General features: G+C 39.1%; 1 protein-coding gene across 1 annotated transcript in view; it reads right to left on the bottom strand.

Annotated features, from left to right (window-relative positions):
• BRCA2 (BRCA2 DNA repair associated) overlaps positions 1–15726 on the bottom strand; it is a 30461-nt gene extending 14735 nt beyond the window's left edge. Inside the window, exons 1-11 of the mRNA XM_083436982.1 lie at positions 15519–15726; positions 11584–11688; positions 10729–10977; positions 10472–10512; positions 10264–10375; positions 10049–10104; positions 9822–9936; positions 8169–9224; positions 2866–7233; positions 1055–1150; positions 174–243 (exon numbers count right to left, since the gene is read on the bottom strand). Of these exons, the coding sequence (XP_083293108.1) occupies positions 174–243; positions 1055–1150; positions 2866–7233; positions 8169–9224; positions 9822–9936; positions 10049–10104; positions 10264–10375; positions 10472–10512; positions 10729–10977; positions 11584–11688; positions 15519–15528 (6278 nt within the window). The 5' untranslated portion in view covers positions 15529–15726. The remainder of the gene's footprint in view (positions 1–173; positions 244–1054; positions 1151–2865; positions 7234–8168; positions 9225–9821; positions 9937–10048; positions 10105–10263; positions 10376–10471; positions 10513–10728; positions 10978–11583; positions 11689–15518) is intronic.
• Between the last annotated feature and the right edge of the window lie 1089 nt (positions 15727–16815).

Below are 16815 nucleotides of genomic sequence, written 5' to 3'. Positions count from 1 at the left end.
AGTTTCTCCTCATACCTGCCTGGTGTACTATTGGATAGTTGGTTTTTAAACTTAGATGATATTCAGAAATAGTTACAGATAAAGCATAAGGAACCTATGTCTGGAGAAAAGAAGTCCTGCTATGTACACAGTTAAAGAGGTTATCTGATTTTTAAAAAATATATTTTCCTTACCTTAAAGGGCCACAGACCACTGGCTTTAAAGGAATATTGTAGGTGAACTTTTTTCTGTCGTTCACTATACCTGAAGAAAAATGAAGCCGTATATCAAAGCTACATTACATAATTTGTAAAAGAATAATGTAGAATTCTACATTCATTATCATGATAACACACCTACAAAATCATGTTCATGTATTTGCTATAATGAATTTTTCGTGAAATCTCCCCCAAGGTATTTTAGATTTCAATATTTGTATGAACTGGTGAAAAATAAAATTTATTGAAATAGAAACTAACAGATATCGTTTTTGCATCCATATTAAAAATACTGGGGGAAATAGCGTTGTTACTGGAACTCTATTCACTTCTCAAAAGTACTGTAAGAGTTAAATGCAAAGGCAGGAAGAGTCCCTGCACTTTTAATCATTGTGTAAAATAAGAAATTTCATCCATATGAAAACTGCACTTGCCAGGTCTACACAGTTCTCTCTGCAGAAAAAAGTGTCAATCAATATTTATTTTACTGCATCAAGGGCACACAAATGGTATTGTTTTAAATTCACCTGCCTGTAATAAGCTGCAGGGGCAAATATGCAGCAGTGATCTGGTAAACTTCAATGATAAACTGCTTTATAATAGCTGAATTTATCAGTATGAAGCATCCGGAATAATTGAAATGTGGATTATAAATCTTAAGCAGCGTTTGTATACCATATACACACAATAAGGCATGTAATTTCATGAGGATGAGGTCAATATGCAAAATAGGATTCTTACATTGACCCTGAGAAAATTTAATTATATGTTGAAATGTTTGAATTATAGAAGGCAAAGGAAAACTACAAATACAATACTTCTGATTAACTGAAGAAATCATGAAATATAAAGATTACCCTCCGGATAACTTTTTGAAGGTTTCAAAGATGCTTTGTTGCGTTCTTCTGACCGCTCAAATTCAGGCAGCAATTTTCTTTTAATAGGAGGTTCCCCTGAAAAGCAAATGTCATAGAGCATTTTAAAATATTTTAAAGGGCCTAGCCCTTACTGATTCTGACTACATCACTGCAGTACATTCCTCAGAAAATTTCTCAAGTGTAATTCAAACTCTCAAGCAATGCCTCTTGAATATTTTAGCAAATGAAAAGCTTTTGTAAGTCCCTTGGTTACTCTGATCTGAAAAATGATCCTAGTGGTATTGGCAGTCATTGCCAAAAATATCATTCAATTGGTACATTTTCATGATTTTAGTGAATATGCTATATACTGGGATCCAAACTCCATGCTGGTGTTTTGATGCATATGTAAAACCTACGGTAATCTTCAAAATATTTTTGAAGAGGTATGCAATGACTACTAATAACTTTTTCAAAATCATGGACATAAAAGTTTTATTTTACACAATTTGTATAGGGCTTGTATAAGGGGACGTGGGTGGCGCTGTGGGTTAAATCACAGAGCCTAGGACTTGCCAATCAGAAGGTCGCGGTTCAAATCCCCGCAACGGGGTGAGCTCGGTCCCTGCTCCTGCCAACCTAGCAGTTCGAAAGCACATCAAAGCGCAAGTAGATCAACAGGTACTGCTCCAGTGGGAAGGTAAACAGCGTTTCCGTGTGCTGCTCTGGTTCGCTAGAAGCGGCTTAGTCATGCTGGCCACATGACCCGGAAGCTGTACGCCGGCTCCCTCGGCCAATAAAGCGAGATGAGCGCCGCAAGCCCAGATTCGGCCACGACTGCACCTAATGGTCAGGGGTCCCTTTACCTTTACTAGTATAACCTTGTACGTTTGCATAAGAAATGTAAGACTGTTTCACATTAAACCTCAAAGGAACAAAAAATTTACAAAGACTGCAGTCCTGATAGGCATGCAAATCGCTTTCCCAATCCCCCATTTCCCTTGCAAATCTTGTGTAGGGTTTGGGAAGCATTTGTAGATGAGAATCAGCGAGTAGCATGTTCAGCACTTCTCTTTGCAACTTCTCTGCAAATGCCCTTCCTCAAAGCTTTTTCTCTTAACAGCTAGAATCTAAAACTGGTAGTGATTCTACCTAACAAGCAAATGAGGGTGGGAGAATTTGGAGCAAAGAATCACAAAGTATGTGATTGGTTATGCACCCCTTTCTCCCACTAATCCTGGCTGACAAGTACCTTGACCCTTTATTCTAACTGGGTGCACTTGCATGTCACTTTAACCCATTGTTAATGGTTTACTATGACCATGCATATTACTCCCACTTCACTTCTGTCCACCAGCGAGCAGGAGCAACTCTCAATGATCTTTGATTTAGCACTACTTACATCAAAACCAGGAATCATGGTTCGTTTCACTCTGAGCAAGCCACACTCTAAAGACAAGATATGGTGTTGGCTTAATGCTCGGGCCTGGAATCAAATCAAACACAATCCCAGTTTAGATTTAATGCTAAATCGAGGATCACAGTAGGTTGCTCCCGCTCACTATCAGGAAGCAGCAAAGCAGGAGCAAACCGCATTCACGGCAGCCCATTAACTGTGGCTTGCAGTGACACGCTAATGCTGCCAATATCTTGGCAAATCTGAGAACGAGACCATGGATTTTCTAAGATGTCTCGCTCCCTGCTAATTATTTTACTGTTCCCCTCTAATTCATTCAAAGTAAACTAAACTGAGATCAATCGCAGTGCAACTCAGTTTTTTTAAAAAACAAAAACAAAAAACAGCCACCTACCAAAAGTGTTTTCTTCTTTCATGTGCCTTTTTCCAGTTCTTGTATATGACAGAAAATTATTAGGTTTCTCAAAACTCAATATGGAATTTTTATTTTTCTGTACTTCTGCATCAGGAAGTTCATCATCTTCCATGAAAGCTTTGGCACTTTCTGTAGCTTCTATTTCCAAGTAATTTTCCGGAGTTTGTGCATAATGACGACACTGAGGATCCAGATTTCCCTCTGTCGCAGTACCACAATTTGCTGCACATTTAGTTTTGCTTCTACTCTGGCATGGTTGGGTTATCTTCAAAGCCTCAATTTCTTTTGAACATGTAAAGTTTTCTTCTAACTCAGATATTTCTTTTTGCTTCTTAGTATGAGACTTGCACACAGGTATTTTAATGCTCAATGGGTTTTTTATAATCTTATTTTCATTAGGTGTACTTGTGGCTGAATGAAGTGCTTTATATTTCTTTTGTGGTTTAGACTCTGAAATAACTTCATCCTGCTCTATGGCCTCTGTAGCAAGAACTTTTATAGGACCTTGCCCCACACGCCGTTGAGCATCAGAAAAACTATTACTACTAACATCATCAAATTCTTTTAAGAGACCCATAACTTTCTGGAGAGCCTTTTGAGAAATTTGTACTTGTTTTCCACTTGCTGTGGCAAAGCCACAGGGAATATTTGCATTCGCTTCAGTATTTGAAAATCTTTCCCCTTCAGATACAAGAATTGTGTCTTTCTTTGGAGCTTCTTTGCTCCTAGGAGAAGAAACTTCACCATAACTATAATCACAGTGAGAGACATGACTCAGGTGATCTGATGGATTATTTTCCATTTCAGAAAAAAGCAGTCTTGCTTTCTTTAATGACTCTTCAGATAACAGGACAGGTTTTCCACTAGCTGTGCTAAAAAACCCAGAGTTATCAGTAATAAAATCTGACTTCTGTTTGTTGGGAGTCCATGATGTATCAGAATGCTTATTATGCATTTGAAAGCATAACTCAGGGTGAGTATTCAAGGTCATAGATTCAGTATTCTTTAATGTGTGCTCACCTGCACAGCACTCTTTGGCTCGAGAAAACTGAGGTGCAATTATATTTTCCACTGGATTGTTCTCTGCAGATGAGTAGTTATTAGAATTGATACACACTCCAGTGCCACAGGTGTCAGAACAGCTTTCTAAAAGGTCATGTTTATTTGTTTTAGGTTGAGATTCCATGTTCTCTTTTACAGATTTATAGCAGTCTTCATGAAACACTTGTCTGACTTTTTTTAATGCTTCCTGAGAAACTTCAACAGCTTTACCACTTGCTGTATTGAATGCAACTGGCTTAGCCTTCAGATGTTTTGAAGTCGAAGTTGATGCTTCACTGGCTGAATATTTCTGCAAGACGTTGGTACTGAACAAACTTAAGTCACATTTCTGTATCATGCTACTCTCATTTTTACAAGTTTCATCATAAGTGTGAACATTATTTTCAGCAAACACATTTTTTGATGGTGATGCTTCTTGAGAAACACAAGTTAAATTCTCTGACACATAATTTTTCTTATGACATTCATCTGGTAAATGTTTCAGCAAAGAATGCTCACTCTTCAAAACAGAGGTACTAGCCTTTGAAGTGATACTGCAAATTAAGTTTGAGGAATCAAGGCTTTTATTATTGCCAGCATTTCTAGATGACAAGTCCTGAAAACCTTGCATTGCACTAGTATCTGACTCTTCAGCAGGCAAATGCTGATCAATAGCAGAGTCAATAAATTCCATTTTTGAAATGTTTTTGCTTTTTGTACATGCCAGATTATTCTTTGTCAACAAGCCTTCGTTCACTTTCTCCCCTCTAGTGTGAGATACTAAATCTGATTCAGATGCATTCATCTCCGAAGAAAGTTCTTTAATAGTGTCAAGATCCTCAGTCTTCTTAATAGTGTTTGAGGACAAATCTGGAAGATCTTCAAAGTTACCTTCAGGATACATATGTTCATGTTTTTCATTTCCTTCTTCAAATTCCTTGCTAACTTTGGTAATTTTCTCATTTCTTTTCTCCTGAATTATAGGCTTGGTAAAATTACTAACCTCTTCCTCCGTTTCTGGAAAAACAGTTTCATCTTCTGAAAGAAGATGCTTTGCTTTAGCTAAGGATTCATTAGCAATTGTAATTTGCTTACCACTAGCTGTATGAAAACCCATTGCAATAATCTGCTTCTCTTTTCTGATTTCAGAGATTTCTTGATGGTTGGGCCTTCCATTTTCACTTAAGTTAATATTCTCTTTTACAGAACTGACACCTCCCTTTTTGCTTTTAGGGCTTGTCTTCTCACTGGAAGTTGACATAGTATCTAGTTCTTCTTTTGCACAGGAGGCAGCCAACAAATGAAGCTTTTTACTTTCCCCTGCAAATATGTTCCCATCAGCAACAGTGTGAAATCTCTGTAGAAAACCACTTTCTAGATTGCTCACCCTTTCCTCCTCTTGATTTAAATTACAGTTTTCTTTTCCATATGCATTATTCAAGGTGGATCTTTTTTCAGTCTTAGCAACTTCAGCTAAACATGTTAGATCCGACAAAGCTTCTTGCAAATTATAATTACACTGAGTTTCTTCACAGTTTACAAAGTGATGTGAGACTAATACACTCTGATTATTTTCAAAGGAAGACAGTTCATTTCCTGTCATACAGACAGAGTATTTTTTAATAATTTTTAGGTTAACTTCTGTAGTACTAGAAATCTGAACACTGCCTTCATTATAATTTACAATTTTTGACTTACTTTCTGTATTTTCTTTAACAAATGTAATTGTATCTTTTGTATTCTTTTTCATCAAATATTCAGCATTTACTTCTTTGACCCTCTGATGCCAATCAATCTCTCTCTCTTTCATGCAGTTGGGATTACTCCAACTATTGTTGCACCTATCTGAACAATCGTGTAGCAATATTATTTGGTGAGGGCTATGCATTTCATTCACCCCATCCAGATTGCCGACTAATTTTGTAGCTCTCTTTATAGCATCAACAGAAAAGCTCATCTCTTTGCCCCCAGCTGCACTACAGCTCCCCAGATCAGACAAATTGAATTGTGATGGTGCTGAAACAATTGGGACAAAAATATTGTTCTGTTTTGTGCTTGAATTAATGGATGTAGCTTCTTCACTACTTTGTATCTGTATCTTAGATTTCTCAGCTGAGACTATATGTTTATTGGGAGACAGATCATGGCCTCTTTGAACTTTTTCATCAGAGCTTTTCTCAAAATCATTTTCTTTCCAAACTTCAGCACATATATCATTTTTATCAAAGCTTCCAGACATCTCATCAGCATTACTGAATGCCACCATCTTATGCTTTTTGAACTGTGTAAATTCAAACTGACTACCTGTTTCTTCTAGTATATTAGAAATTTCAGTAACTTCAGCTTCTTGGCTTGCTGTTAAATTTAGTTTTCCTTCAGGATGTTGATTACTAAGCACATTCTGGAAAGCAGAACTGGCACACTTGGGAAAAATAATTTGGGCATCATTCGTCTGAATACTGAGCAGATCAGAAACGTGTGGAAAATTAGATGAATTTTCAGTCAGTTTGTTCATTCCAAGTGAAGATATCTCAGCACTTCTCTGTGCATTTTCATTTGAAATATTTTGCATTCCTTCGCTAGGAAAATCTTCAATAAATTTATCTTCTATGTCTTTGAACAATAACTTGCCTTTTCTAATGTTGCAGTCAGACAGTGCTATCTGTTTATTGGATGCTGTTCTGAAGCCACCAAACTTTTCAGTTCTGCTATGACTTATACCTCCTAACCAGCTTTGCTCATTATCTTCAGCATTTCCTGCTAAGTCTACTTGTAGATGCTGGCTTGGCTCTAACCTTTTCTCCAATGCTATAAGCTTAAAAGATTCATCTACAGTAGGTTTTGGTGTTTCCTTTGATTGAGACCCAAGTTCAGCCACCTGAGTGCCACTTGCCAAAAACTTTTGTGTAGCTGATTCCAAGATTGCTTGTTGGTTTCCAGTTTTTGATGCATGTATTCCCAATGTGGATTCCTCCATCACCGCTTCTTGCAATGATCTGAAACATCTAAGACTGACACATCTTTCACCATTCTCTCTTTGTAAATTTATCTTGTGACCAACTGAATGGGACATGCTTTCACTTGACTCTGTTTCTTGATTAGCAGATATATTTCTAGAAGGCATAATTGTTCCTTTTCTGTTGTCTGTCTGTTGAAGTATTGACAACTGATCTGTACAATTACGTTCTGTGTAATTGAGTGGAGCTTCATGGGAAATGTTACTAAGAATGCAGTTTTTATCAGACTCTACTTGCTGTTTCTCTTCAAGTATGTGCTTGTTAGCGTGCATAATGTCTTCCTTTAGTTCTGTAAGAAATTGAACCATGATAGTAATGTTAGTTGGAATGGTATCATTATTTTTTAACAAAATTCTCTCTCTCGCCAGCTTTTGTGTTTAGTCTAGTGTACTAAATCCATTTTCAGAATGTCTCGTAACCACGACGAAGTATGCTGCAGCTAATACTTTGTGCTTTTGCATTCAATATTGCTGTTATCGGAGGAATTACTAAATACTTTTTCTATGCATTTGAGACATTTAATTTCCCCCCCTTTTTTAAACAACTTTTGACATAATAAATTACCAACAAAATGGCTCTGCTTAAGCAGTTTATTTAACCTGTTTTTTTATCAGCTGTGATCGCTGAACAAAATGCACACTTTTACTTTCTGACTACAAGGCCACTTCAAGAAATCAAGCCAAAAGACCTGATGATATAACAAAAACATTTTTTTCAATAAATGATAATAAAGGAGTCACTACTAATTATGGAAGTTAACTTTAAACTTGCAGCCACGTGGCCTTGCAATGGAATGTCCAGAGAAAAAAGGGGGCTGCTTTAGGCTACAGCTGCAAATCATCATGAGCTCCAACCTGCTTCTTTTTTCCCACTGAAGCCTCTCAAATCATAAGACTGTCTTCCCTCACATTATTACCCACCATCTTTTTCTGTGTTGCCTTCCTTCTTTTCCTTCCCTCAGCATGTGTCTCTTCCCCACTCATGTTCTTTTCATGCAGCATTTGCCACCACTTATGTGAGAATCCCATATACTTGCCATGGTAAACAATTAATTTCAGCAATATATAATCCACATATGCAAATATATTAATTTAGTGGGCCTTTTCAATGCAGTGAACATGACTGTCTAGTTCATAGCAAAAACATAGTTATAGTAAGTACAGGAATGGAGGTTTAATATTTTGATTTTTTAAAAAACCACAGGGTGAAAAAATACAAATCTACCTTCATTTCTTATGGCTGTTGCAGAAATTTCAGAGTCGTAAGATTTTAAATCTGCACAAGTTGGCACAAGGCAAGCAGAGGAGCCATCTCTCTTTGTGGTTCCTTCTTCTTCCTGGTGAACTGGGGTATTATTTATTGTATACATAAATTTTTTAGGTCTTTTTTTCAAACGAGAAAGTGAGGTCATACTTTTCAACCCCGCCCTTGTAAGTCCACTAACATCACCAGCAGCTTGGGTAGAAACACTACCTAGAGGATCATAGTTCTTTTTTCCATTTTCTCTTGAGTAATTACAGCAACTATTATCAGCTTCTGTAAAAGTTGTGTTTTCCATTATGAAGGAACTACTGTCTGAAACATTTATGACAGATGCCAGCTCAGCCTCACAATCTTTCACCGGCGTTGGGCTCTTATTGCTCATAATCGCAACAGACAATGGAGTGTTTTCAGGCAGTGGTATTATTTCCAGAGAACTGGTGTTTAGCAGCTTGTTACCTTTTATTAGGCATGATGTGTTTTGAATACACGATTCTAGCATTTCAGTACTAGCATACTCTTTGCCAACAGATAGTTGCCTATCTTCAGAACACTTCTTCATATGTGACATAGGAGATGAATCAGAACAGTGTGAGGACGTTTTTTCAAGCTGTGTTATGTCAAGTCCAGATAAGTCCAGCTGAGACCATGAGCAAAGCAAAGATGATGGTAATTCCTCTTCTTTCGGAATGCTATTCTGATTCACAGAGTGCTTTTGCATTCCATTATTTGGAATAGTCTGCAGGTGACATTTGGTGGAATTTCCATATTTTGTTATAATTTTGTCTTCATCAGTTTCTTGATATTCACGTTTTGCTTTATCAGAACATGTCTTGCTTTCCTTGACTCTTTTTGGTTTTCTTAGAAAGGCTTTGCTGCTTGCAAGGCATTCAGACAGATCATTCTCTGTTCCATCATTTGTATCTTCATCCATTGGTACATTTGGTAGCATATAATCTTCTCCTAATTTACTGGGAAATATGTTCTTACCAAAGGATCCAGCTAATAACCTTTCAAAATCTGTAAATAAAAAACCATGAACATGAGAAAACAATATTTTATGAAGGGCTCTAATCCCACATTTCATTTATAACATGTATTCCAATATATGTATTAAATTATTTATTTTGAAGCAGTGTTAGAACTGGATTAGTGCAGATGTGCATGTGTGTATATTAAACACACATATGCACACACCCTACGACTTATTTTTCTCAAACAGTAGTCCCCTATTGCAGTTTACAGACTGCTTTTGAAACTTGGGACAATTTGAAAATGCAGTAAACAGTAACATTTCATTGGGATAACATTTCATACAAACCCTTCATATGAGTGGAGAGGCACCTACACACCATTCTTATCTTACCTCATCTATCAGCACTGGATGGAAAGAACTGAACCTTTAATTTTGTTCTTTATTGAATAATATATGTGATATGCATGCAAAGGTATTTGTATTAAGTTTCAGTGGACTTTTATTTCAGTGAGTTGTCATAGTTGTTGTTGTCTGCACTAGGTACGATATAGTTAAATGGGTAGACATATTCTAGAACTGCCCAAATAATAAAATACAAATACTTATTAAACAGTAAAAAATAGTAATCAACCAATGCTCACTGTGGATTTTGCTGTCAGTTTCTGCGCATACATCTTCTGTTCCTGATGTGGACTGCACATGCATACTATCTGTCTTGGGACTTCTACCATATTTGGAGATGAGACTATGCATGACCTGAACACAAAAAGGGGATATTAACATATATAAATTACAAATTAGCTGTGGACATGAAGGTTATTCCAAAAGCTGCCTATTTTGACATATTCTAACCGTTAAAGCCACTCACCAACTCAATTCTTTCATTATGCTGCTTTGTTCCAGAAACCGAATGATTTCCTCTAGCTGAAATATCAAATATAAATAATTTGTAATCAATTATGCAACTCATTAGAGTTCACTGATATGATCTTAACCTAAAAACTCAGTTCCCTAGCACAGCATTTAATATGAGGGAAATTAAACAGCAAAATATTTTTGACATAGTCACATTGCTATCATTACCTATTATGACTGTTGGAGAAAGTGTAGGAGGCGTTGCTAAAGAACTTGACCAAGTCATCTCAGGATCAGCTTCTGCTCCTAAGCTTTCAAAAACAGATTTTGGTGTCTGAACCTAAAATATATAAAAATTGTTCTTTTTTGTAAAAAAACAAAAAACCTGAAGTAACTTCATTTCAACAGCTAGAAAATCAGAGAAAAAGGGAAGTACCTCAAAAATTTTGGGTGTATGAAGGAAACTTCCATTTAGCACTGAAAAACATTAAGTGTGATAATGTTAGCCATCATCTCATGAAAACAACCAAGTGAATATTTATAAGCCACTATTTTCAAAATTCAAAGCAGTGAACAAAATATTTTTTAAACAGCTCACTTATTTGGTGGAGGGGACAAAAGAGTGGACATTACCATACTATAGCAATAAATCCAATCTTCACATTTCTATATCTTTCATTTAAAAATTCTCACCTGCTTCTGCTTTGCTCTGACCCAATTCTTGTATAGGAGAAGCAAATGGCACAGATTTATTTGGTTCGTTAAATATCATTGGAGTTGATGCAAATTGGTTTTTTGCTGGCAGCTTCCTTTGTGGCGTTTTAAAATTACTTTGGTCCAGGTCACTAGTTTTATGTTCAGGTTCTTCTGGTCTTTTCGAGTTATACAGTGGAGCTTCTGAACTGAGTTCTTCAAACCAGTTGATACTTATTGGTCCTAAATCTAAGAAAATGAATATATTATGCAGGATACCGTGCCCTAGGTTATAACCCCACTTGTAAGAAAAAGTAACTATGGAATGACCATATACCATTATTTTGAACTTGTCAAAAAAGTGGAGGCACAGCCTGAGACAGTATTATGCAACCAATTCTCAACCCCCACTTTGCAGGAAAACAGCCTCTCCCCACAATCTCAGGCCTGCCAACACAATCCTGTTAAATTCTGGCTTCTCATATGTTTTACCCAAGATTCTGTCAGCATAAGGTAGGCAGGACAGGACAAAGGCAGGCAGGAGAAGTTGAAGAAGCAAACCCCCTACTTATTCCAGCTGCTGATCAGATGGAAAGACGGGGGTCTACTAGCTCAAAATTTAACACGCAACCTAGATTGAAAGAGAATTCCTTCATACTCAAATCCTTACTCCCCTGTAGCCCCACATGACACAATTACAGTATTCAGTAAGTCCTTTTGGGGTAAGGGGTTAAGAGAGTAGGGGAAAGATTGGTTGCACGGGCAGCCTTCCACTTGTTGTGGGAAAAGCTCTAATCAAGCCCATAACTTATTGAAAAGAGTTGCTCACAGCACCATAATAAATGCCCGAGGTACCTGATTCACTACATTGCGCTTTGAATATTTCAAAGAAAGATGGCTTCTTTGGAGATGTAGTAACATTTTTCTTATCCATAACATCACTGGTGTTGCTAAATAAACCTGCAAAATAATATTACAATTTTATCAAAATCTGTATCATATTTGCAATGAATTCTAGTTCTTTGTGTTTGGCTTCGAGTATTATCTGATAGCACACAACCAATGCAGCATTTGCAATAAAAATATTTATGTATTGCTCACCTTGATTGGCATCAGTTCCACTATATATATCACCCAGAAAGACTAGGCTGAATTAAAACAAGAAAATTGGCATTCAGGTTCTTAACCCAAGGTACTACTTCAGGGTTAGCGGAGTCTTTTAACCCGAAGTGTTTGTAACCCGAGGTACAACTGTAATGCTAAATATTTTGTAGCTACTTCAATTTGCAGTCACAGATCTGACTTTATGGGAAGAAGAAATGTTGTCCAGATAAGGGAACAATTCCATCAAGTGATGCCTCAGTACATTTAACCTTCAGCCAAACACATTTTAAGTGCAGACTATGTGGGTACTTAGCAGCAGAAATTGTGCTCAGTTAACTCCTTCCACAGTCCTGCTGCTCAGCTACCCAGACCTAAGATATGGTCTGGCTGAGCGTATATCCCAACCCAAGGTTGTAGTTTGCCTTCCCTAGAGAAACAGTGATGAGTAGGAAGCCAAGAACAAACCTTGGCTACAGCTCATGATTTGTCTGGAGCAAGACAAGCAGTGAGCCCAGGGTCAGACTTAATGCCAAATTAAACCATGGCTTAGGTCTTCATAGTGAAGCAGGAAGTGGACCAAGAGAAGAGCACAGTAGCTACAATTTGGGTTTGACTTACTTGCAATCTTGAGCCATTGTGGCTTGAGGAAGAATTTCACACAAAACTTATATGAATGGACTCACAGCTGTCCATGGAGGTGCAGGTCAGTTCTGTGTCCAGGACAGCTGTCTACCAGATCCATCTGGTATGCAGGCTGAGACTCTACCTGCCCAAAGACAGGTGCATGCTCTTAGTTACCTCCCGCTTGGACTACTGCAATGCGCTCTACATGGGGCTACCTTTGAAGGTGACCCGGAAACTACAACTAATCCAGAATGTGGCAGCTAGACTGGTGACCGGGAGTGGCCGCCAGGACCATATAACAGTGGTCCTAAAGGATCTTCATTGGCCCAATGCATTTCTGAGCACAATTCAAAGTGTTGGTGCTGACCTTTAAAGCCCTAAATGACCTCGGCCCAGCATACCTGAAGGATTATCGTCACCCTCATCACTCAGCCCAGACACTGAGGTCCTCCTCTGAGGGTCTTCTGCTGGTTCTCTCACTGCGAGAAGCAAAGTTACAGGGAACCAGGCAGAGGGCCTTCTCGGTAGTGGCACCTGCTCTGTGGAACGCCCTCCCATCAGATGTCTAAAGGCAGCCCTGTTTAGGGAAGTTTTTAATGTTTGATATTTTATAGTGTTTTTACTATTCTTCTGGGAGCCACCCAGAATGGCTGGGGAAACCCAGCCAGATGGGTGGTGTATAAAAGTTGTTGTTGCTGTTGTTGTTGTTGTATCATCATCAGTTACCATGATTCTTTCACATTAGAAAAAAGTGCATAGGAACAAATCTGATCATGCTACAGTAAAACACATTTGATTTCAATCAAAATGTTATACAGTATTAGACGTCTGATTTACAGTACTACAGGAACAAATATTATTCCTGCATTTTAATTTTTTTAATCAGGATTCTTTGTGGGACTGTCTCAAGTTTCTAAAGCTCAACTGCACAACGTCTGGTTAATACTGTAATGTCAAGCAATGGCACATTAAAAACAACAGGGAAACAAAATTTCTCTTTGCAGAAGCCATGTTTATCCTTGCTAAGCAAGAATATATTTGAAACAAATTGTCTGGAAGTTATGTTACATTATTTCAAATACAAAAAACTGTTGTTGAAAACATTTGTGGAAAATGAGTAACCTTAGCATGTCCACACGTGAACCACTGATTACATAAAAGGCTTCTAAAACAAAGTTAATGTACATAGAAACAACAAAGAATTGTGTTAATTGTCACATCTAAAATTCAATACTTGATTAGGACTCGATGGAATTCCTCAGTTTTCCAACAACAGATAGGGAGTGGGAAGCCAAAAATTACACTAAAGCACATCAGCCTGATAACTAGCATGCAGCAATACAGTGGTACCTCGGGTTACAGACGCTTCAGTTACAGACTCTGCTAACCCAGAAATAGTACCTCAGGTTAAGAACTTTGCTTCAGGATGAGAACAGAAATAGTGTGGCGGCGGCAGCGGGAGGCCCCATTAGCCAAGGTGGTACCTCAGGTTAAGAACAGTTTCAGGTTAAGAACGGACCTCCAGAACAAATTAAGTTCTTAACCCGAGGTACCACTGTATTAAAACTATTGTTAACATACAGCAGACCCTTGTGGAAGAAGGGTCTCTCTGAAGATCCTCTGATAAAAGACATACAAGAAGTAGAGGATAGGTATTTTCACAATGGAAGGCAGTAAGCAGTGATCTCACAAGAATGTATTGCGACTATTTAATTCATTCATAAATTTTCAGGAGTTACGGATAAGAAGTGAAGCAGCTGAACTTGAGGATGACAGCAAACTATTAAGAGTTCTTTAAAAGCACATCTTAAAACTGGGCAAACTGGCAACAGAATTCCTGAGGAAGAGTCAATGCAAGTGTAAATTTATGCACACTGGGACAAATCACAAACATATAAATTAATAAGATCCCAAATGGCTGTTGAAACTGAAAAGGATACAGTATATGGAACTGATATAGAATCGGGCAACTAAAATGGTCAACTGGGGCTTCCTCCTCTTAAAACGTTAAAGGCTGGACTGATTTCCAAAAATACGTTTCATCACGCTGTCCAACGGTCTAACAGCACACATACATTTACCTGGTAGTACCCTACCCTCATCCAAAAAAACCACACACCTTTGTAGGGCTCACAAGTAAGTATACATACCTCTAATCAGCCTGTGCCTCAATTAGTTCAATAGAACTTCTGAGTAAGCATGTTTAGGATTGCACTTAACCAAATTGCATGGGTGGGTGCAGCCAAAAACGAACTGCCCAAGAGCGACTCTCCTTGACCCTCTCTCCCAGTGGCAGAACAACTGTTTCATATGCAGAGGGCTATGTCCCTGGCAATTGCAGGTAGGACTGGAAATGTCCCCCTGGAGAGCAGCTGCCAGTCAGTGTGAACAACACTGAGCTAGATGGATCAATAGTCAGTATAATGCCTGTTCCTACTTTCTTAAGTAAATCCCCCTGGAACATGGGCTTTTTAAAGGAGATAGCCACCTAAAGTTGTTGAGCATTTTTTGGGAGGCAGGTCACGGGTAAAAACACCCTCCTAAAGGAGGACATTATGAGGAGCGAGCTTTCGTTAGGGGGGCAGGCATCTGCGGGGGGGGGGAGCAGACCCTCAACTGAATACTTCAATAATTTTGGTGGATCTAAGGGGGGGTGCAATTGCCCTTCCTGCCCCCCCCCTTAGCTACGCCAATGTCTTCGACCCAGGTCCAGCCCCAGACATTTTGCTGCCTACCCATGTCTGGCCAAAGTACATGGCACCCGATGCACAAAACCCCACGAGCGTCCAAATCCCTTGGGAGCGAATATACAGCAACCATATATGAAAAGGTCATGCTTCGCTGGCCCTGCACTGGACCTCAAATGTCGCCCTTCCTCTGACTTCGTCCCCGCTTGCCTAAGGGCTTTTTCAGGGGTTGGAAGGAGGAGAAAAAGAAGGACGACAACCGCCTCAGGGACAGGCAGCCGGCGGAAAGACGAGCACGGAAAGCGCATATGAGCCCCGGAAAGGAGATAAACTGCCGCGAGCCACGTCACCCCAGAAGGGAGTCGAAAGACTGACCGGTCTCCATAGCTGCGCCTCAGCAGCAGCAGCGCCACTTCCTCGAAATACGAAATCTGCCGCCAAGTCTCAGCGACGCAAGCGCAGATGCGGAAATGGCGCGCGTTTGCTCCTCCTCCTCCCAGTTGGTTCAGTCCTGACGCCCGGGAGGGCGTTCCTTCCTGAACTGCAGCGCCACAGGCGAGAGGAGGTGGCTCCCTGCGAGGGAAGCGGCCGTACCACTTCCTGTTGGGGGGGGAGATTAAACGGTCTGGAAAGTGGGTGGATTGGAGTGGTTCGTCTCTGCCGCCCTCAAGAATCATGGGGAATGTAGTTCTGCGAGGGTTGAGGGCTGCCTTGCTCTAAATAATGGGTTTTTATTTTAATACACGGGGCTAAAACTACCAATTCATGTTTGCAGCATGAAGCCCTTTCACAGCTTGTATTGTACAGCTAATTACAATGTCTTTTACGACGTTCAGTAAGCAACTAAAAAAAATTGCACCCAACCACTAAGAACTTCTTTCAATTCCCTCTTATAATTTCTGGAGACACCGTTGATGGAATCTTTCAAGGAGTTGGACGGGGCGTTTATAAGTGGTCCATGTTTCACAAAGGTTGATAGCTGTAAATAAATCTCCCTTCGAATGTCCAGGTCGTCAAACACTCTGTGCTTCAAACGGGAGAAAGCTGCACTGGCGGAGCTCAGGCGATGCTGGATACGATTGATCACCGAATAATTATTTCTGGGTTTTTTTACCTGTGAGCAGGTGGCAATGCACACCCACAGCCACAAGGTCCACCAGCGTTTAAGTTCTAATCATTCAGGCAATGCATTCTTCATCTTCAGAGACAAGGAGATAGGCCCACTTAATTTTTCTCTAGAGTTATTAACACACTCCCTCCCCCTTCCGCCCTAAATAAAGCTTGAAGTCTGACCACAGCTTTCCCATGTATTGTTCTCTCACATGGGGAGAAGAGGCGTTCATAAGAACAGGTTACCACGTGTTGCACTTTAAAAGACAGGAAGCTATAATAAGTGGTCATTCGTGCAATGTATCCATTTTTTAAAACAATGGGATCCAAGTCTTATTGTTGAAGTTTGGGGGGGGGGGGAGACTCTGTTTATTGTAAATATCAAACTCTCAGCAAGTATCAACATTTACCAGTAATTTTTAACATGTTAGGATGGCCATGGTAAATGGAAGTAAAACATCCTCCAGGAATTTCATCTGCGATACACAACTTGAATTTTAATCCATAATCCATTTATTTGGAAATAACTCCCTTTGATTTCAGTGTAGCTGCAGTAATCTCA

The sequence above is a fragment of the Podarcis tiliguerta genome, assembly GCF_965153285.1.
Source record: "Podarcis tiliguerta genome assembly, chromosome: 4".
Taxonomy (NCBI): Eukaryota; Metazoa; Chordata; class Lepidosauria; order Squamata; family Lacertidae; genus Podarcis; species Podarcis tiliguerta.
The sequence above is the reverse complement of the archived record's forward strand: the minus strand, read 5'-3'. Positions and strand labels throughout refer to the sequence as shown.